At 44.9% G+C, this 22,013-nt stretch overlaps 1 protein-coding gene across 6 annotated transcripts in view; it reads left to right on the top strand.

The window, feature by feature from the left end:
• The window catches only part of TULP4 (TUB like protein 4), a 199,318-nt gene that overhangs the window by 127,263 nt on the left and 50,042 nt on the right, over positions 1-22,013 (top strand). For 5 of the 6 annotated variants that reach the window (XM_070796447.1, XM_070796448.1, XM_070796450.1 and 2 more), the window contains 2 exons: positions 5,258-5,386; positions 14,305-14,466. In XM_070796447.1, the coding sequence (XP_070652548.1) occupies positions 5,258-5,386; positions 14,305-14,466 (291 nt within the window). Of the gene's footprint in view, positions 1-5,257; positions 5,387-14,304; positions 14,467-15,929; positions 15,977-22,013 lie in introns of those variants that run through there. The other variant, XM_070796453.1, reaches the window with a different exon arrangement.

Here is a 22,013-nt window from a genome sequence, read left to right on the forward strand (position 1 = left end):
GCTGTTTCCTGACCGAATGCTCGGTGTGCTGGACTGAGAGATAGGGATTTTAAAGAGCAAGATGCTGAGAATCCAGCTGTCTTAGCTTCTCTGAGAGCTGGAGAGGAACATCTTGAAAATTAATCTACTAGGTTAAGTGTATTATAAATCACTAAAGTACACACCTGGTTGACAAAGAGTATTAATAATATGTAATATATAAAACTTTAATTCAAATAGCCAAGTTAACTACTTTAATAATTGAATTTCCCTTTGGCAAATTTAGTGGCAGTTTATCACTTGGTAGATGCTTAAGAGCTTAAATCAACCTTTTTTTTTTTTTTTTGAGGCGGTAACATCACTAATGCTAAGGCCATATTTAACTTTGATTTGTCATCTCAGAGTTGGATGGATAGTAATATGGAGGTCCCCTAGTTGTAGTCCCCCTGCCCCACCCCGGTTAGATGAGTTGCTCCTAGGTACCCTTGGCAGTTGGCTGTCCCGCCTCTTGTTTCCAGCGTTCCAGGTTCCTTTTGAAGACAGCCCCTTCCACGGATAGGCAGTGCTCCTGCTCCTTGTTAGAAAGTTCTCTTTCACGTACTTCTCATGGACTTCTCATCATTTGTGCTTATGTCTCCTGATTCTGCCCCAAGATTGTTTTTCTAGTTTTCTCAACATTAAAAAAATTATTTATTTTTTATTGATCATTTTTGGCTGTGCTGGGTCTTTGTTGCCGCACGGGATTTCCCTAGTTGTGGCGAGCATGGCCTACTCTCTAGTTGCGATGTGCAAGCTTCTCATTGCAATGGCTTCTCCTGTTGCAGAGCATGGGCTCTAGGGCACTGGGGCCTCAGTAGTTGTGGCAGATGGGCTTGGTTGCTCCACGGAGTGTGGGATCTTCCCAACCGAGGGATCGAACCCGTGTCTTCAGCATTGATTGGCAGGCGGATTCTTTACCACTGGGCCAGCAGGGAAGCCCTTCTGAACAATTTTTTATAGCTCATTTTGGATGGTCAAAAGTTCTAGACTAGATATTTCAGCATTCTAATTTTTAAAAAATCAAGTATTCACAAATACCATCGTTTTCCTAGCATGAATCAGTATTCCCCCAAAATAGGCTCCTAAAATGATTATGCCTGACTTCATTTTGTAATTAGGAAGACACAAAGAACCAGGGATGAGTGTGCCTGGTTCCGAGCCTTTCTCTGCCTCCCGCCAGTTGGGTGCTGTGGGCAAGGGAACCTCCCTGAACCTGTTTCCTTTTCTATAAAGTGAAGACGAGAATGCCCGCTCCAGGTACCAGGCTGTTTTGAGAATCAGATGTTTTTGTAGTCTGTCTATGTTCTTCCAGATATAGGAGGTTAACTCCCTTGCTTTAGAATGGAACATTTGGAATCATCAGTTCAGTCACTCAGTCGAGTCCAGCTCTTTGTGACCCCGTGGACTGCAGCACGCCAGGCCTCCCTGTCCATCACCAACTCCTGGAGCTTGCTCAGACTCATGTCCATCGAGTTAGTGATGCCATCCAACCATCTCATCCTCTGTCTTCCCCTTCTCCTCCTGCCTTCACTCTTTCCCAGCATCAGCGTCTTATTTTCTAATGAGTCCGTTCTTTGCATCAGGTGGCCAAAGTATTAGAGCTTCAGCATCAGTCTTTCCAGTGAATATTCAGGACTGATTTCCCTTAGGATTGACTGGTTTGATCTCCTTGCTATCCAAGGGACTCTCAAGAGTCTTCTCTAGCATGACAATTCAAAAGCATCAGTTTTTCTACCAACACTATTTGAAGGGTTCCTGTCTCAAAAGATGAACATCCTTGAGGTGGATTAGCTGACACTAGGGCTTTGTTCTGTCTAAAAATAGTGCCAGGAATAGAAGGTGAAGTGACTTATTGAGGGCATTACAGAACAGCCCAACGAGGCCTTCTACAGACCTGCATTGCATTTTTACTGTGAATTTCTCTGCCTTTAATATTCCTCCATAAGTATTTATTGATAAGAATAACTATAAAACAATAGAAATCTTATTTTGGCAGGCTAGCTTTTTGGGGGAATAATCAAAGACCTAAGTCAAAACTTGACTTACATTCTGTCTGTTCAGTAGAATGCACGCTTCACCTAACATCCTTAATGCTGGAGCTCTTTTGTGCCCAAAGCAAAGAGGAGCCCCATCTTCTTCTAAGAGGGAAGGAAGGCTCTGCCGTGGAACGCTCTGGGCTCTGCTCAGCGCCCTGCCGTGTGATCTGGGCGACTGAGAACCCAGCTGGCCCCGCTCGCTCGGCAATTCCTCAGCACTCTGGTATGTCCTGACTCTGCCAGGCAGACTGGAGGGATTGGGAGAACAGGAAATAAGCTGCCGGGAGATAAGACGGACGGCTCAGAATCACAGACGAGAGAGGAAATGAGAAAACTAACCCAGGGAAACAACACTGCCTTTGAAAACTTTATTTTTAAACCAAGAGTCACTGGAAAGATTTCTCTTAATTTAGGGGAGCAACCACCTATATTCCATTACACCAGTTACACTCCCAGCAAAGTAGTGTGTGGATGGGGGCTGCATTCTGTTAACTGCTGAGTCTCAACTCATCCGGAATTACGAAAAGATGAAGTCGAGTCTGTGAATTTTTTGTTTGTCCAACAACCACTAGTGTTACCACAAGACCAAGACATTTTTAATGTTAGAAATAATTGTAAAATATTTTTTTTTACCTCTGCTCTTTTGTGTCCATGTCATGCTGTGACTATGCAGGCTGTTCTCAAGGAGAGGTTTTACTGATGATGATAACTACATATGCAACCGTATGTGGCAATGCATGTTAAAGGAAAAAGGCAGAAGTATAGAAAATGTGACTCGCCTCTGTTTTCTGAATGATGATGCCTTGTCATCAAAATACTATTCTGTAAGGAAGACTATCAGAGAAGGCAATGGCACCCCACTCCAGTGCTCTTGCCTGGAAAATCCCATGGACGGAGGAGCCTGGTGGGCTGCAGTCCATGGGGTCGCACAGAGTCGGACACGACTGAGCGACTTCACTTTCACTTTTCACTTTTCACGCATTGGAGAAGGAAATGGCAACCCACTCCAGTGTTCTTGCCTGGAGAATCCCGGGGACGGTGGAGCCTGGTGGGCTGCCGTCTATGGGGTCACACAGAGTCGGACACAACTGAAGTGACTTAGCAGCAGCAGCAGCAGCAGCAGCAAGGAAGACTATAGTAGACGAATGTTTACCGTATTTAACTTAAATAGTTTAAAAGCGATCACATTCTTATTAGTCACACTGGTCCTCCCGTCACTGTTCTGAAATGCACGAGTGGCTGTGGGCTTGGATGGTGAGCGTGTCTCGGGGACCAGATTGTGGCACACTGTGGTGAGCACTGCTCGGGCCAGGCACCACTGGGTCTGAAAGAAGTTTATGAAGTTGGCTGCTTGGAAATTCTAAATTTTATGACACATTTGATACGTTTAAAGACACTTAAGAATTGGATCAGTAATTTAAATACAGAATTTTAAAAATTAGAACAAATTAAAAGTGGAAGTCTTAGTCTCTCAGTCGTGTCTGACTCTTTGTGGCCCAGGGGACTGTATAGCCCACCAGGCTCCTCTGTCCATGGAATTTCCCAGGCAAGAGTACTGGAACAATTTGCCATTTCCTTCTCCCGGGGTTCTTCTCGACCCAGGGATCCAGTTGCAGGCAGATTCTTTACTGCTGAGCCACCAGGGAAGCCCCTTTAGAAACTAGACTTTAAGATAATGGGTCTGGATTTGTTGCTCCTCACCATCCACCTCCTGTCTGTCATATGTTCCCAGCTCTGCATATAGAGCAGGATGTGACGTCTGTTCAGTGAACTGAACTCCACACGGACCAGGATTTCTTAACTTCTACCTTCGCAACCTAACAGTTGGTAATAGGCAGTCAGTCAGTATTATTGGCTGTTGTTAAAATGCCTTTGGGAGTTGAAAATAACCTACTTGCAATAGTTTTCAGCCACTGTTCAAACCTATAGCCGAATGAGACTCATAACTTACATGGGGCTGTTTGGCACGCTCGCGGCATTCCTGCACATCAGTGTTCAGAGGCAAGGGTGCCTCCACCCATCCCTCAGGTGGCCAGGGCTCCATGTCGGAGGGAGCCTGGATCCGTGGGCACAGGAGTTGGGGGGTGGGCGGTGAGGGCAGCACCTGCCAAGCTGCAAACAGAGCGAGGCAGGCAGTCCTGGCAGAGGGACAAAGTCAGATGGGCCAGTGGCAGGCAGTGGGCAGTGCCTGCATCCATGGAGAGCTTGTATCCGTTTGGCATGGGGGCCACTGACTAGGTTAGATTGGCTGATGATGGCCAGGTCTCAGAAGATTGCAGCCTTTCAGCTCTCTATGCAGAGTTTTAAAAAAGAGCTGAATGAATGAAATCTCAGTCACCAGCACGGGCGGGTCAGGCCACACTCTGGAACCTGCCCCCAGTGACCCCAGGTGCTGGTTTTGTGTCTTCTTGTGACCATTTGATAGCCCCGTGTCCTTGCAGGTTTCACTGGGCTCTGTGAGGGCCAATGCCACCAACCACCTAGCAGGGTCCACCTTTAGCTGAGGGAGTGATAGTTGAGAAAGATGAAAATGATTTGTCCAGATTCAGAAGTTATCAAATTTAAAAATTAAGTTCTTACATGCATCAGTTTTGAAGTTGATTATTTCTTCATCTTTTCTCTGTGATAAATCACAAGCAACTTATTTCTGCTGTGTATTTTTTTCCAAATTGGCATGTTTAGATGCTGAACTATTTGGAAATAAGGTAGTCTTGGAAAAGACATAGAAAGTTTCACTTAGGGGAAAAAATGAGATTAAATAGGTCCCACCTTTTCTTTTTTCCTATGCTAAATAAAGAGCCTCCGATTCAGATACACAATGAATTTTGAGAAAATTGCTTTCCCACCACACGGGACCATCAGAGGAGCAATCCTGGTGCTGCGGGAGGCCGGGCGGGTACAGGCAGGCCCTGGCTTGCTCTCTGTTTTCATGGTGGTGGCCGTTTTTCGTGCTGGAGTTTATTATGGTTTGCTCAGATGCCCACTGTTTGTCAGAAGTCTTGACACGTGGGCCAGTCCCTGAGACACATCCATCCTTCCCTCTGCTGATCTGCCCCCCAGCCCTCTCCTCCCTCCTGCCGTCCTCCTTGAATCCTTTCTTTGACCGCACTTTCTCTTTAGTTCTGGGTCTGATAACTTTGTAAATGGCTTCCTTGCCCACGGGCTCCTTCCCTGCAGTAAATGTCTTCCTGGTCGTCTTCCAGGTTGTGCTGGTGAGGTGGAACGAGCCGTACCAGAAGCTGGCCACATGCGACGCGGATGGCGGGATATTCGTATGGATCCAGTACGAGGGCCGGTGGTCTGTGGAGCTGGTCAATGACCGAGGTGCCCAGGTGAGCAGCGGGAGGCACCTTGGGGCTGGACAGAGGCGGGTGAGTGAAGCCAGGGCCTGCTCCTCGAGCTTCCTCTGGAGGGGAAGGACGGCGCCTCCGTCTCTTCCAGCCTGCGGCTGTCGTGAGAATCTCCACGTTCTGAGCTTCAGTTGAGTCTGCGAAGTCGTTTTGCACCATCAGTGTTGTGCTTCCCTGTTGACTCGAACCCTCTGCAGTGCTCCTGGCACGGGCGTCTCTGCGCCCCTGCAAAGGTGTTTCCCCACGTTGTCATGTTCCACGTGCTCTCGTGGGGAACTCCGCGTGCCGTTCTCAGCACCTGCTCCTCAGGCCGAGTTTCAGCCCTCGCTCTGTCGGGTTCCAGTTAGGGGGGCCACCTGTGGTCGGCGCTTAGCCCCTCCTTTCCGGTGCCAGTTTGTCTCCGCTTTGTGGGGAACCACTGCTCCTGGGATATCCGCCGAGCTGTGCTGCTTTAAACCCCTTGGTGTGTTCCGGTGGCTGATGGCGCCACCCTGGCTCTTTCTCCTCGGGAGCACGGCTGCATGGAGCTCCCGTCCCAGGTGCATAATGACTCGGGTCCCACCCGAGGATTTGCCAGGCCAGAGTCCTCACAGGACCTTATTGACGAGGGGTTTCTTAGACTGTTTGACTCTGTAGGGATAGTCTTCACAACTGCCTGTACATTTCCAAGGAAACAAATTCTTACCATCTCTCCTCCCAGCTGTTGCTTAAATAAGCTACGAGCTCACCAACTTTGAGAGATTCAGACTGGTGAAGTGACAGAAAATTGCAGGGAATGAACCTGTTATCAGCAGTTACTGTTAGGCTGAGAAACTTCGTAGATACCATCACAGGAGGCAAACCTACTTCCCAGTAAAAGCACAATGTTCTGTTTTTGTGAGTTTATTTAGTTGGTAAGGTCAGTGTACTAATTTTGACGGGATCTAAGAAGGCCTTATCAGTTTCCTATATCCCCCTGTGAGAGAAAGAAGGAAGAGATGGCACCCACCCTGTGCCTGCTAACTCACCTGAAATAGAGCCACAAATGTGGAGACCTCCATGCCCTGAGAAGTTCACGTCACCAGAAGGTAGACCTGTGGTCACGAGTGTGAGCTCTGGAGTCAGCCTCTCAGTCATGACTCCTTGTAGGAGACACTTCACTTCTGTACCTCAGTTTCCTCTTCTGTATACTTGGGACTGTAACAGTATCTGCCTCCAGGGATAACTAGGAGGACTGTGCTCAGTCGCTCAGTCATGTCCGACTCTTTGCGACCCGATGACTGTAGCCCGCCAGGCTCTTCTGTCCATGGGTTTATCCAGGCAAGAATACTGGAGTGGGTTGCCATGCCCTCCTCCAGGGGATCTTCCCAACCCAGGAATTAAACCCACGTCTCCCACATTGCAGGTGGCTTTACCAACTGAGCTACCAGGGAAGCCCAAGAATACTGAAGTGGGTAGCCTATCTCTTCTCCAGGGGATCTTCCCGATCCAGGAATTGAACTGGGGTCTCCTGCATTACAGGCAGATTCTTTACCAACTGAGCTACCAGGGACACCCTACTCAGAGGATTACATAGGATTAAATACAGAAAATGTTTTGACACCATCTGGATGTGGTGGTTGACCCCATGAGTTGGGATGGTGCCTGAAGCATTGTGAGGTGCTGACACCCAAAGACCTCAACCCCAGGGTGTACCTGCCCTTAAACAGTCACCAGGAAGTCATCACCAGAGACCAGCTTCAGGCCTTGAAGCAGCAACTGTTGACGGCTTTCTATCCAGTGCAGATTTCTCTGAACTTGCCCATGAAGGTCTCTAGAGTGCTGTTGTTCTCCCATCCATTGAAGTGTGAACTCTTTCCCTAGAAGGGCCCAGCGATTGCCTTGGCCAACACAAGGTCTTCAAAGCACTACTCAGAGAAAGGCAGCAAGGGGGACCTCGGGGTGTCACTTGGTGCTGGCCTTCCCTCAGTCTCCACAGGAACCCTGCTGGGCAGATGTTACTCTGAGTTAACAAAGAAAAGGACTCAGGCCACTCAGGCCACCCGGGGAAGTTTTTGAACCCAGGGTTGACTCCAAATCTCTGTCTTGTTCCCAGACGATAAACTGTTTTCTCTTTAGCAGAAACGCACGTGCTCATAGTATGTACATAGAGCTCAGGCTTCACCACCATCAGCCCCAGGGTGCTGCCGAACTGTGTCCTAGTGATGAGGAGCGAGGCTTCTGCCTTCTCTGGTGGTAGCTGTGTGATCTCTGCCCCCACGTCGTCCCTTGGCTTTTCTTTTCATTGAGAGTTCGCTACAGAAAAAGGGTTTTAGAAATGAGAGAGGATGACTTCAGAGCTGGAGGTGAATGGGCTTCCATGGACCAGAGAACATCTAGAAGCAGCTAGAATCTCACAAAAGCCTGTGCCCTTCAGGTTGATCCAAAGTAACCACTGTATCTTGTGATCTGATCCAGATTTTTATATAGTTTTGCTCTTGGGCCTTCTGATTCTGCAAACCTCAGAACCCACTGAGCAAGTATGGTTAAGCGCTTGCATTTGGGGGAGTTTCAGTTGCTTTTAATTCTGTTGGGGCCACGTCTTGTCTGAGAAGCATCACGCTCCGATGACAATGACTCACTGGTGGAGGGAGCAAAGGGCTGTGCGCTGGCAGCAGTGTCTGCGGGGAGGAGGCCCGTCCTTGAAGTCTGGCCAGAGAGCCGTGAGACTCTGGAGAAGAAATGACAGGTGATCTTTGTTATGTAGTGTGCCTTTCATTGTCATGAAGTAACCAAACATTTGGCAGAAGCCAAGTGAAGCTTCATCACTCCTTTTTTCAGGAAACGATTGTGAGTCCTTTATTTCAGAAATGAGTCTGGAGGCGTTGCCTGCATTATGTTATAGCATTAGTCACAGGCCGGCTGTGCCAGGCACAGGTCTCGGGCTGACTGAGGAAAGGCTGCCTTGGGCAGGGGCTGTCAGGCTGCTCGCTTTCATCAGGGCAGGAATGCAGCAGCCTCTGCCTCAGAAAGACTGGCAAAGAAGGGCTTTCTGCTTGTTTCCATTAGAGCATGGGGAACTCCTTTCCCCTGGTTCTGTTTTCCCAGTTTTGATATAGACTTATCACTCTGTGCTGACCTAATTTAATACTCCCAATTAGTTTCTATAAACATTCTGCTGCTGCTGCTGCTGCTGCTGCTGCTAAGTCGCTTCAGTCGTGTCCGATTCTGTGTGACCCCATAGATGGCAGCCCACCTGGCTCTCCCGTCCCTGGAATTCTCCAGGCAAGAACACTGGAGTGGGTTGCCATTTCCTTCTCCAATGCATGAAAGTGAAAAGTGAAAGTGAAGTCACTCAGTCATGTCCGACTCCTAGCAACCCCATGGACTGCAGCCCACCAGGCCCCTCCGTCCATGGGATTTTCCAGGCAAGAGTACTGGAGTGGGTTGCGATTGCCTTCTCCGATAAACATTCTGTATTACCAATTTTTTGTGATTGTAACATTGCTGGTATCTCAGAGAAGCGACTTATCACTGGCTATATGTTTTAGCCTCTAGTAAGAAACTGCTCCTTTTATACAAAGATAAATGAGTTAAACCGCATGTAAATAAGTAGTGTTATCATTGCAAAATGAAAGGACTTCTAAATTTTATTGCAGAATTAATGTGTTGTCTGTCAAAAATCTTTTTGGTCCTTAAGAAAAACTAAATAATTTAATTGGTTGGAACATAAGGACGGAGAAACCAAAATTCCGAGTTTTCCTAAGCAAACAGCATTTTTTCAGTAACTTCAGATGAGCAGTCGAGAAGTTATCTCACACAGTTCTGCCATGGTCGTAATGGAAACATGCTGGTTGCTGATAACCTATAACTCCGTCTGGGGAAACAGCAAAAAGTTCATGTCCTTTTTTGTGTTTGTTCATTTATTTTATTATTATCTGAAATGTGATAAATCTAGTAGTGCTACAAATTTTAAAGGAGGTGAACATTTCCAAGTATAAGCAACAGGGAAAATCATAGATACCAATTTCTTTTTAGGTTAAAAAAGATATAAAAGGTAATACAAATGGCTTCCCTGGTAGCTCAGATGGTAAAGAATCTGCCTGCAATGCAGGAGACATGGGTTTGATCTCTGGGTCAGGAAGATCCCCTGGAGAAGGAAATGGCAACCCACTCCAATCTTCTTGCCTGGAAAACCCCATGGACAGAGAAGTCTGGTGGGCTACAGTCCATGGGGTCACAAAGAGTCAGACACGACTGAGCGACTAACGCACACACAAACTGAAAAAGTAAATTCAGGTGATAGAAACAGGATCAAAATACCACTAATTAGAATAAATGTAAATGGACTGACTTCACCAATCAAGATGATGCTTGACTGATTGCATTTTTAAAAACATAGCCATGTCTTTATTAAGAGTCATACCTGAACCTTGACGTGTACAAGTTTAAAAGGATGAAAAAATATATTAAGCATGTATCCAGAAAAAAAAAGCTGGGATAGCAAATACTACCTTCAGATAAGATAGACTTAAAGATAGAAAGTAATGTTTAGTTTGTAGAGTGCTACCACATAATGATAAAAGGTGTAGTTTACTAAGATGATATTTTAAATATATATGTACTTAATAATAATATCAAAACTCATGAAGGAAATTGATAGAACTGAAAGTAAAGATTGATAAATTCATTGATATACTGAGAGGTTTCAACAACAAAAGGAATCAGCAAAGGTTTAGAAAATCTGAGCAACACAGTTAACAAGCTTGACCTAATGGACATTTTTAGTTTCTGAATTCACCAATTAGAGAACCAAGGATCATTTGAATGTTTACAAAAATTGATCATGTTCTAAGGTTTCACAGATTTTTTCTTTGAAGGGGCAGATAGTACATATTTTAGGCTTTGTGGACTAGGAATCACACTTTAGGATGTTATATAAGTACTGTATAACAAGAAAGGAAACCAGAAAAGTTTCTGTTGATAAAATTAAAAGCTTGTTTATGAATGCTAAAATTTGAATTTTATATAATTTTGCATATAACAAAATAGTCTTCTCTTAATTTTTTTCCCTGATCCTTTAAAACTATAGTTTTTGGACTGTTCAAAAACAGGTGGCAGGGCAGATTTGGCCCACTGGCCATAGTTTGCCACCCTGGATTTTAGGATGTTAATAAAACAAAAACAGATTTTGATTGGTAGGTGTCATGATTACAGACTGTAATTTCTGAATGGGTTAGAAGTTAATAACAAAAACATAAGAAATTGCTGGGAATTCCTTGGTGGTCCAGTGGTTAGAACTCAGTGCTTTCACTGCCTGGGCCCAGGTTCAATCCCCCAAAATTTGTTCTTTGGAAACAAATCAATGAAACTGATAAATTGCTGGCAAGACTTGAGTAAGAGAAAGAAAGATAAAACCTAAAATAATTTTATGAATGAAAAGTTGAACATAACTATAGATAAGGTAGAGATTACAAGGTAATCAAAGGTAAATAAAAGATGCGTACATAATTCAGTAAGGGGAAGAAAAGTCTTGTTTTAAGTTGAAGTATGATACCATACAACATTATATTGATTTCAGATGTACAACATAAAGATTCAGTTTTTGTATCTATTGGGAAATGATCACCACAGTAAGTCTAGTTGACATACTGGGAATAGTCTTTTTGACAAATGGTGCAGAAAATCTGAATATCTGTACTGAAAATTTAAAAAGTAGAACCTTGATTCTTACCATATACTCTGTGCAGAAATTAACTTCTAAATGAAACATAGATATAAATGTAAAAGCATATGCTTCTGGAATGCCAGACCACTTTACCTGTCTCCTGAGAAATCTGTATGCAGATCAAGAGGCAACAATTAGAACCAAACTTCAAACAAATGACTGGTTTAGAATTGGGAAAGGAGTACGACAAGGCTGTGTATTGTCACCCTTAACTTCTGTGCAGAGTACATCATGCGAAATGCTGGGCTGGATGAATCTCAAACTGGAATCAAGATTGCCAGGAGAAGTATCAGCAGCCTCAGATATGCAAATGATACCACCCTAATGGCAGAGAATGAAGAGGAACTAAAGAGCCTCTGATGAGCGTGAAAGAGGAGAGTGAAAAAGCTGGCTTAAAACTCAACATTCAAAAAACTAAGATCTTGGCATCCAGTCTCACCACTTCATGGCAAATAAAAGGGGAATAAGTGGAAGCAGTGACAGATTTTATTTTCTTCGGCTCCAAAATCACTGTGGACAGTGACTACAGCCATGAAATTACAAGTCACTTTCTCCTTGGGAGGAAAGCTATGACAAACCTAGACAGCATATTAAAAAGCAGATACATCAGTTTGCTGACAAAGGTCCATATAGTCAAAGCTGTGGTTTTTCCAATAGTCATGGACATGAGAGTTGGACCATAAAGAAGCCTGAGCGCTACAGAATGATGCTTTCGAACTGTGGTGCTGGAGAAGACTCTTAAGTGTCCCTTGGACAACAAGGAGATCAAACCAGTCAATCCTAAAGGAAATAAACCCTGAATATTCATTGGAAGGACTGATGCTGAAGCTGAAGCTCCAATACTTTGGCCACCTGATGCAAAGAGCTGACTCCTTTGAAAAGACTCTGATGCTGGGAAAATTTGAAGGCAAAAGGAGAAGAGGGTAGCAGAGAATGAAATTGTAGATAGCAGCACTGATTCAATGGACATGAATTTGAGCAAACTCCGGAAGGTGAAGGAGAGAGGAGCCTGGCATGCTTCAGTTCTTGAGGTCGAAGAGAGTCAGACACAACTTACCGACTAAATAACACTTCTGGAAAACTTGGGTTTGCAGTGTTGGGTTATGTAAAGGTTTCTTGGATTGGATACAAAAAACCTGAAACATAAGAGAGAAAACTTGACATTGGACTTCATCAAAATTTAAAACTTTTACTTTTTGAAAGAGACTGATAAGAAAATGAAAAGGCAAGGTACAGAGTGGGGGGAATTTCTTGAAGCATATATTCTGATAGAGGATTGTATCTAGAATTTTTACATCAAAGTAAAGTAAAAGACACATGTATATGTGTGTGAATGTATGTATGTGTGTGTATTTACATATGTATGTATATATTTATAATAGGTAAACATGAACAGATATACAAATATATATGGCAGGGAAAGTGAACAGGTAGGGTCTAAAAGACGATGTGCAAATAATCAAGAAGCACATGAAATGACGCTCAGCATATTAGTCATTCGGGAATTAAATTAAAATTAAAAACAGTGTCCTACCACTATATACCTAGCATAGCTAAAATAAAAGACGCAGCATCAAGTGTTGGTGAGGTGTGGACCTACTCGCTCACACTGCTAATGGGAGTGTAAGATGGTTTATCCACTTTGGAAAAGTTTGGTAATTTCTTATGCATTTAAACATACACTTACGTTTGACCCAGCAATTAATTCCGTTCCTAGGTATTTACTCGAGAAAAAATGAAACCATATGTCTACAAAAAGTCTTGCACATGAATCTTCACAGCAGTTTTGTAAAATAACCCAATGCTGGAAACAACCCCAAATACCCATCAATTTGGAGAAATGAATAAGTGGTGGCACATTTATGCAATAGAATATTGCTCATCTATAAAAAGGAATGAACTACTGGTGCACACAAGAGTTCAGAATACTCTCAAAGTTACTACTCTCAGTAAAACCAGTCATAAACAAACGTGAGCATACTGTGTGCTTCTGTTCATGCAAAGTTCCTAGAATAAACAGCTAGTGACAGAAATTAGATCATTGGTTGCCTCAGACCAAGGGTGAGGGTAGGGAATTGACTGCCAAAGGGAGCTTCATTACATATAAATTATAGCTCAGTAAAGTTGGTATTTAAAAGAATAGTGAGTACTATCAACAACTACTTGCCAAGAGTTTTGAAAACTTAAATGAACTTACATATTCCTGAAAATATTTTGTAATAGAATTGACTGAAAAAGAAGTAAAAAGCTTGAAAGTTTGACTGGTGCTAACACTATTAAATAAAGTGAAGCAATGGTTAAAAATCTTCCCATAGAAAAGTGCAGAGCCAGATGGTTTCACAGGCATGTTCCACTGGCCTTTGAGGCAACAGGTCAGGCTGGTTTATACAAATTCTTCCCAGCCATGGAAGAAAAGGGACTACCGTCCATCTCAAACTGAGAGGTCAGCATAACCCTAATCAATTCAAACAAAGACATTAAAAAAAAAATCATGAGTTTGACTCACTCCTGTATATAGATGTAGATGTAGAAATTCCAAACACATAAGCAAGTCAACTTCAGCTTCAAAGGGCAATACTTTATCTCCAGGTTGGGCTTTTTGTAGCTATGCAGGATGGCATAAAACTGAGAAGTAATTTACTGTAGTAATAGATTAAGAGAAAAAAACGTGTGGTCATTTGAATAAATGCATTTGATAGAACTCAACACACGAGTATAAGTAATGTTTTCTGGTTAGATTATTTCTCATTTTGATTGTGGGAATGTTAGCAAGACTGAGAAACATATGATCAGAAACCATCCATAACCTTTGCTTTCTTGATAAGTGACCAAGAGACATTGATGGAGAATCTATTAATATAATGGGGAGGCCATAGACCAAACAGTGTTTAAATGCAAGGATGCTGGGACACAGCCCTGGGACGGTCTTGGCTCTGCCACTGGCCACTCTGTAAGACCAGGGAGGAGTTATATGTCCTCTGTGGGAGGTATTATCATGGGCTTGATGAAGTAACGTGTGTGTGAAGCCCTTAGCATGCACTGGCGTATGCTTTCCAAACAGTGTCTTTTATATATTACTGTTAAAATACATACAACGTAGTATAGTGTCTGTTTAAGGCCATCTTGATTTTAGCCAAAGGCTCAGGTAATGCCTACAGATAGTGCTTTCCCTTTCAGATTACAAGCTGACTCCTTTTGTCTGTGTGTCCCAAAGGTGAGCGATTTCACGTGGAGCCACGATGGGACGCAAGCACTGATCTCATATCGAGATGGGTTTGTCCTGGTTGGTTCTGTCAGTGGACAAAGACACTGGTCATCTGAGATCAACTTGGAAAGTCAGATCACCTGTGGCATATGGACACCTGACGACCAGCAGGTAACACCTCTTGCACGCGATGTGTCACGTTCAAACCGCGTGAGCTGAGGGGGAAAGGCAGTAAGTATTAACACAGGGAGAGGGTGGGGAAGAGCCACCTCAAAAGGCTCGTGAAGAGTCACAAAGGAAAAGAGCACTGAGCTTGCCCAAGTAACAACCGACACAAAAATTTTGTGTGAACCATAGATTGAGGAAATAATATTCCCCGTCAGTATTGTAAACAGAGTTAAGAATGTAATTATACAAAATACTCATACAAAAGTATTTTAAAGTCTACAGAAAGAGCCAATTAATAAATGGATAATGGACATAAATTATTCACAAAAGAGGTTCAGCTTGTCAGTAATCATGGTGTTCCCACCATGTATGTGTTCTGGGGGAAAAAAGCACAATTATACAGTGAGGGTATATTTCCACTTATTAACAGAAAAAGTGATATAGATGATTTTACTGATCATTCATAAGAGTTTAATTAAATACATATTTTCATTCATTGCCTGTAATAATATGCATTAGATCTTTGAGGAAGCAAAAATTTAATACAATTTTTAAGCAGGTCTTAAAAATTATCATCTGTTTTGATCTAGTAATATGCTTTAGGAATTTATCTAAAACAAAATGGGAAGAAAATAAAAGTTGTAGTCATTAAAGCATTTATGATAGTAAAAGTTTGGCAGCAGTCTGCTAGTATAAAAATGGTTAAGTAAACCGTGGTATAACCACTTGAAAGATCATATTGGAGTTCAGTAAGTTAGAGATTGTGGTTATAAAGATGATGTATAATCTAAAAGGGCTCTTGTGATATAGTGTTAAGAAAAAAGCCAGGATAACGAAATTGTATGTATGGTGTGAGTACCACATCATAAAACAACCAAAGGAAACTACCCATCTTGTAAAAAGAACTGGAAGGAAATTAATTAAAATGTCGCAAGGAGGTGGTAACTTTATGCCGATACGCCTCTGGGTCATTTTTAAAACCTGATTTCAAATTTTCCTTTAATGTGCCTATTTTATATTCATGATAAGACAATATATAATAACCTAATAAAATCATATATTGATTATTTACTTATTTTTTTAAGTAAAACCTTTGTAAATATAAAACTTGTGTTTTCCAAGTACAGCAGAATCCATTAAATGCCAGGACATTTCACACTCAAGATTTCAGTTTAATTTTGGTAAAGTATAATATGAAACCATAAATTTGGGGGGAACTTTTTTTTAATGAATTGCTTGCATGTAGTCACTGTGTATTTCATATTTACAGTTTTTTCAAGTAAAAATGTTCAATATTTTTTCCTCTTCTCAAAATTTGTGTTGTGAGAATTACAAAAGGTAGTCTGTTCTGAATTTCTGAGTCTCTTCCCTCACCCTCCCCTAGAGGCATCTGATTACCCAGTAGCATATGTGTGTTTCTCCGTGAAGCACTTGGGTTTATTTATCGAATTGGTTTATTTCTGTAGGCTTCTCCTGTCTCTGCTGTCTGCTCAGAAGCTGCGTCCGTGGCCCAGTGAGTGACCTTGCACACAGGCATTTAACCTCTCCCTGCTTCAGTTTCCTCCTCTGTGAAGAGGGGTGTGAATTATTTCCTGCCTAATTCCCAGGGCTTTTGTAATGACCAGATGAGGGAACACATGTGCAGGCACTTCAGACTATGTCAGAGGAAGTCTCGGCTTCACATTCTTCTCTCGCCTAGAGTGATGGAACCGTGAGGCTCCTGTCTCGGTCCCCCGTGAGCTGTGCCAACCATATGACCCCAGCAGACTGCACACCTGGAGTGTGACAGGCATGGGGCCTGGAGATGCGGGGGACACAGTGGGTGAGATGCCCGCTTGCCTTTGAGGGCCTTGGGCCACTCCAGGAGGCAGGCCCACAGGCGTCATGTGCTGCGTCCAGCGTGGTTGCTGAGGTAGCAGACAGCGTGGGCAGGATGGAGTGGAGATGGGCTGCGGCTTTGAAGCCCGGCTGAGGCCATGGACTTGGTTCCCTTGGCCGGTCGGCAGGACCTCAGAGCAGCTTTGCAGGTGGTTGGGCTCCTGGCCCACGCCTCAGTCTAGATGACTGTTTTTGTCGGTCTGTATTTGGAGCTAATGGATGAAGTTTCATTTGAGCAAAGTGGTCCATGGCCTTTCAAAAAATATTGCCGACCTTGGAGGAATTCAACACAGAGAAGAAATGAATGGATGCTCTGTGGGTCATGTTTGAACTGAAACATTCCTCCCTCTGTCTCGGTCATTCTTTCATATCTCTTGCTTGGTTTCAAAATTATTCATGGAAAAAGAGTATGAAGACAGTGTAGTGTTTGTAATGTAGTTAATAACCTTCTGTCTTTGATGTAAACAGCCTCTGGGATGCCCCCCCACCCCTCGCCACATCTTTCTTTTTTAATTTATGTTTTTGTTGCAGTATAATTGCTTTGCAGTGTTGGTTTCTGCTGGACAACAGCGTGAATCAACCACAAGTATACATATATCCCCTCCCTGTTGAGCCTCCCTCCACCCCCATCCCACCCCTCTGTGTCATCACAGGGCACCAGGCTGAGCCCCCTGTGCTGTGCAACAGCTTCCCACTAGCTATCTGTTTTACACATGGTCATGTATATATGTCATTGTTACTCTCTCATCTTGAGACAGTTCTGATTGTGATGCGATTCTAGGCTGCTTCCTGTTAACTCTTTAAAATACAAGCAGTACTGTTTTACAAACAAGTGATTTTGAGATCTAGTATTTTCCTATTTGTCATATATATATATATATTTTTTTTTTTTTTCAGTTTTTTGAGGGGGTGGTCTGGGTGGGTTGACACTGTGGCTCTTCAGACATAAACATTTACAGATACGCAGCCAACTCGCATTGAGCCTTGGCCGAGTGTCGCTCACTGTCGGAGCCTTTCAGCTGGCTCTGGAGAACTTGAGGTGTGTCTCCATTAGGAAAGGTAGGCGTGCTGGCAGGCGATCCAGTCTGTGTCTCGGGTCAAACACCCCTCTCCTCAGAGGACACCGAGGATCTGTGCCCGCAAGAGCAGGACAGAGGAAAGAGCTTCAGACTTGGAGCTGACAAATTTAGGTTAAATGAAGAAAGAATTTTGTGGTCACAGTTTTGAGCAGAAAAGCACCAGAAGAAAACTCTCCCTAGTTTCCGCCCTTCCTGGGAGAACTGCAAGAAAGCAGCTCGCAGAACCAGTCCTCTGGGGCAGGGACCAGGGTTCTGCAGAGGACGTCTCAGGCTGGTGGCCTTGTCCCATTCTTGTCTCAGTTGCCCCTTCTCTGTCACAGCTCCCTCGAGAGGCATGTGATGGTCTGGGTGCGCCAACTGTGTTTGGCTTCTTTTAAGGGACCTCAGATGTCAAAGCCATGTGCTGGTGAGGCGAGTTAGCAACACGTGTTTCCACAGTCAGCGCAGACCCTGATCAAACAGGGCTTGTTCCGTCTCGGCGTTTGCGGTTTCCCTCCCCGAGCCAGTTGCCCTTCCCACTGGACCCAGTCCTGGACTGCTGGCCTATCCTGCCAGCTTCCCCCGATATCTTCTCAAGCTGCCTGCCCCCGGGCTCTGGGGTCTTGGAACATCTTCTCCCCGGGCTCCTCCCTTGGCTGAAGGTCATCTCCCAGCAGCCGCCCTGGGCTCCTGCACTCCTCTTCTCTTGCTGGGCTTCAGCCTCAGCCTTCCCCCGCTTTTCTCCTGCCCTCGGGGTAATTTCTTCTGCTGCCTCATGTGCATCTCTAACTTCCCAGCTCTGCTGTGCTCCCGTCTCCCTCTTGTCCTTTGCACCAAGCCCAGGCTGCCCACAGACCACACCCCACCCCGCCCCCCGCCGCTGGAATTCCACGTGGTCCGTGGTCCGTGCTCCGAGTCAGTCTCCACGCCCACCCTGCGCCTCTGTTGCTGATCATCTCCACACCAGGCGAGATTTGTGCTCAACTTTCCTTCTTCCTTTGTCTGTACCCTCTGCTTAGTCACTTAGCCCTATTGAGTCCACCTCCTGAATACCTTATTGCCAGGAATTATTTACTTGTATTGAAAAGTTACAGATGATTATTCTCAGGCTGACACCAGGGAAGATAGTTAAGGCTCCACATGCCTAAATTCTGGAGTAGGGCTGGTGGATTTGGGGGCTCCCACACCAGTACTCTTGCCTGGAAACTCCCATGGACAGAGGAGCCTGGTAGGCTGCAGTCCATGGGGTCGCACAGAGTCGGACACGACTGAGCGACTTCACTTTCACTTTTCACTCTCATGCATTGGAGAAGGAAATGGCAACCCACTCCAGTGTTCTTGCCTGGAGAATCCCAGGGTCGGGGGAGCCTGGTGGGCTGCCGTCTATGGGGTTGCACAGAGTCGGACACGACTGACGTGACTTAGCAACTTAGCAAGTTCTTCCCAACTCTCCTTGTCTATGACTTCTTCCCCGGGCTGATGTCTTCTGTTGTGTCCAGTGGCTGCTTCTGCCAGCCGGGCTGCCTTTTTCTTGGTTCATGTCCCGTGAGGGAATGAGTGGCTATTCAGTTCTTTGAAGTCACTAGAAAGTTCCCATTGGCCGCAGCAGTGGCTTGCACACCGGGTGTATTCCTCACAGAGTTGGGTGTGGCTGCCTTCCTGGGGCAGGGGGTGGCGGGGGCTCGGCGTGGGGGCGGGGAGGAGGCGGAGAACACCAGGAGGAGCCCAGGGCAGCCCCACCCCCATGAGTTTAGAGGTGATGTCAGGGTGTGACCCTGGTCCCTCTCTAGCTTCCCTTCCTGTTTTTACTTTTATTAAAGAGCTGTAGTTCTTAAAAGTCAAATAGTAGCGCTAGGTTTATAATTAATATTTTTTAAAAACACAAAACACAAGCTACCTTTCAGTTCCTGGTGCCATCCCTCCCGCTCCCAGGTTCCTGCTCCCGTGGTCACCACTTTTGCTTGTTTCCCTCCAGATTTCTGAGTGGTGGGCTTATTTGCCAGCTTGATGTTTTTCGGCCTCGGGTGTTCTCCACTGACTTCCTACCTGGGAGATGAGGACTTGGCTCTCCCCCTATTCCATGGCCGCCCACGCCCCCACCCCATCCCGCCCACCCAGCGTGCTCAGTCTTCCTGCTGAGGGCACACGTGACTCATCACAGAGCCAGGGTGGCATTGCCATCGTCATGCAGTCATTTGCTTTTTCCAGAATTAGTCAAATTGCCTGACTTATTTGCTTGGTTGTCAGTGTACCAATCACGAACTAATCCTTCCGCTCTCCAAACACTTGAAAGGCTCCTCTGAAGTGTTTCACTACCCCAAGCGGCACGTCTGACTCACTTGTTTCCTGGGCCCTCAGCCTGGACCGGTTGCTCTCGGCCTGCAGCACACCTGGAGCCTGAGCCCGTTCCTTCATCTCCCTCTGTTTATCTCGGACCAGCACCTGTATTTCTGTGGTTTGTCCCTTCATTTTGGTGGAACATGTCGTCAGTGTTGTGAATTTCAAGATGTGCTTTGTCTCTCTCACCGGTTTGGCTGGAACATGGTGGTCACTTTCCAACTCATCCTTTGCCTCCAAGGACTTGTCATAGCTCTGTGATATTTTCTTTTCGCTTTCAGGAAATCTTATTATTCAGGTGTCCTTTAGATTGATGATTTGATTTTAATTCTTTTCTCTCCCAGTTTCTTTTCTTTGCCTAATGTAATTTTCTAGGTGATGTGCTGAGCTATATACTCCAAGTTTTCTTTGACTTCGAAAAAATTAATGCTGTCACATTTTTAACTTTTTGGAGCTCTATTTTTGTTTTCTGATTAGATTATGATCTGTTCTTTTTAATATATATATATATATAATTCTTATTTCATGGAGGACAAAACAATGTGAGGATGTTGAGTTTTTGAAGTATTCTTCTGCATTCTTCATTGTCTTTCTTTTCTATGTTCTTTCTGGTTTGGTTTTGGCTTTTCTTTTTCATATTAGATGCTTTTCTCAAATGTGTGGTGATCCTTGGTTGTCCCCTCATATTTGTAATGTGGATGCTAAAAAGTAAAGCCTGGGGGGTGGGGTAGTGAGTGAACCTGTCCTTCTGCTTGGAAGACCCATCTGGACTTCAGAGTCTTGTACTATCTTCTCTACCATGGCAGTGTTGGAGGTTGGCTGCCTGTGGGCCTTACCTGGTGGCTGAACTGGACTCACTTTTATCATTGAATTGCTGGGTTTTTCACCATAGACCCCTGAGCTCTGTCTGCGCCTTCTGTTCAGCCCCTTCTGAGAGTAAGACGTGCACTCGTCTGCCTGGGAGGGGAGGAGATGCGGCGGTTTAGCCGTTCCTTTTCAAGACGTCAGCCAGTCCACTTTGGGAAGGTGAGGTGGAATCAGCTTTCTTCTGTGCTTTCCGCTGCAGGTTTGGGCTTCAGCTGGCTCTGGTCTGTTCTGTCGCTTACCATGTACCTGTCTGCTGTCCACTCTCTTAAGCGTTGACTTCTCTGTCTGCTGATTTACTGTCTCCAGTTCTCTGTGAGAGTTTTACACTCGTTAAACACAACTGTGTGGGTTTTGGGGAAGGTGTCAGTTCATCCTGCAAGCCCTCATGCATTTCCAGGCTTCTCTCTGCCCAGCTGCCTCCTTCACACTCGCCCTAGTGGACTAGTTTCCTGAGCTCACATGGCTTTTCTACCTTCACACAGGCTGTTCCTTCTGCCCTTGCCCCTCTTCTGTCCAGTCAGCTCCCCCGGCCTTGGCACCTGGGGATGATCCAGCCCTGGCCTCGCCTGAGGACTCTCTGTGTCTCCTCCCATCTTCGGGTGCCACACAGACATGAGAGGAATTCTTGGTTTACCCCACAGAGCCTGCCCTGGGGGGACCCTGCATACATTTTTTATCATAACTCTTTTACACAAAGTCTAATTTTTTGTTTTTTTCAAATCTATTGACACTTGTGTGGAATCTTTCATTAGTTAAGGCTGGTTGATTGTTGTTTTTTTTAGGTTCTGTGGTATCCCTTCTTTAGAAAACAGTTTGAATGAGGATCCTAATAACTGAATTCTTCCTCTTTCTCAAATCCCAAAACAGTTCCTGAATGTGATCATTGTTGGTTTAATCCTGATCCATGATATAGAAAATTCAACTCAGTGACAGGTATTAGCTGCTAGGATACTCTACCAAGAAAATCCATGTGGTTCCTTTGAGAGCACTCTTTGCAAGATTGTGCGTGTTTGTGTGCTCAGTCACATCTGACTCTGCGACCCTGTGGACTGCAGCCCACTGGGCTCCTCTGTCCGTGGGATTTCCCAGGCAAGAATACTGCAGTGGGTTGCCATTTCCGTCTCCAGGGGATCTTCCCGACCCAGGGATCGAACCCACATCTCTTGCGTCTCCTGAATTGGCCGGAGGATTCTTTACCATTGCGCCCCAGAGCCATGGTGTCAGGATTTTCAGAAGATTCAGTGTTCCCATTGCCTGGCATGTATCCCTGTGGTACTGCCCGAGGGCAGTGGGATAGGATTGATGGCATCTTCACAGACCACCCGCCCTCAGATTCTTTACCTCTTTTCTTCCTGTGTCATAGCTGGCCCCTCTATTTCCAGCTCTTTGATCTCTTCTCTATAGTAATGA

This window comes from Bos indicus, chromosome 9, assembly GCF_029378745.1.
Source record: "Bos indicus isolate NIAB-ARS_2022 breed Sahiwal x Tharparkar chromosome 9, NIAB-ARS_B.indTharparkar_mat_pri_1.0, whole genome shotgun sequence".
Classification (NCBI taxonomy): Eukaryota; Metazoa; Chordata; class Mammalia; order Artiodactyla; family Bovidae; genus Bos; species Bos indicus.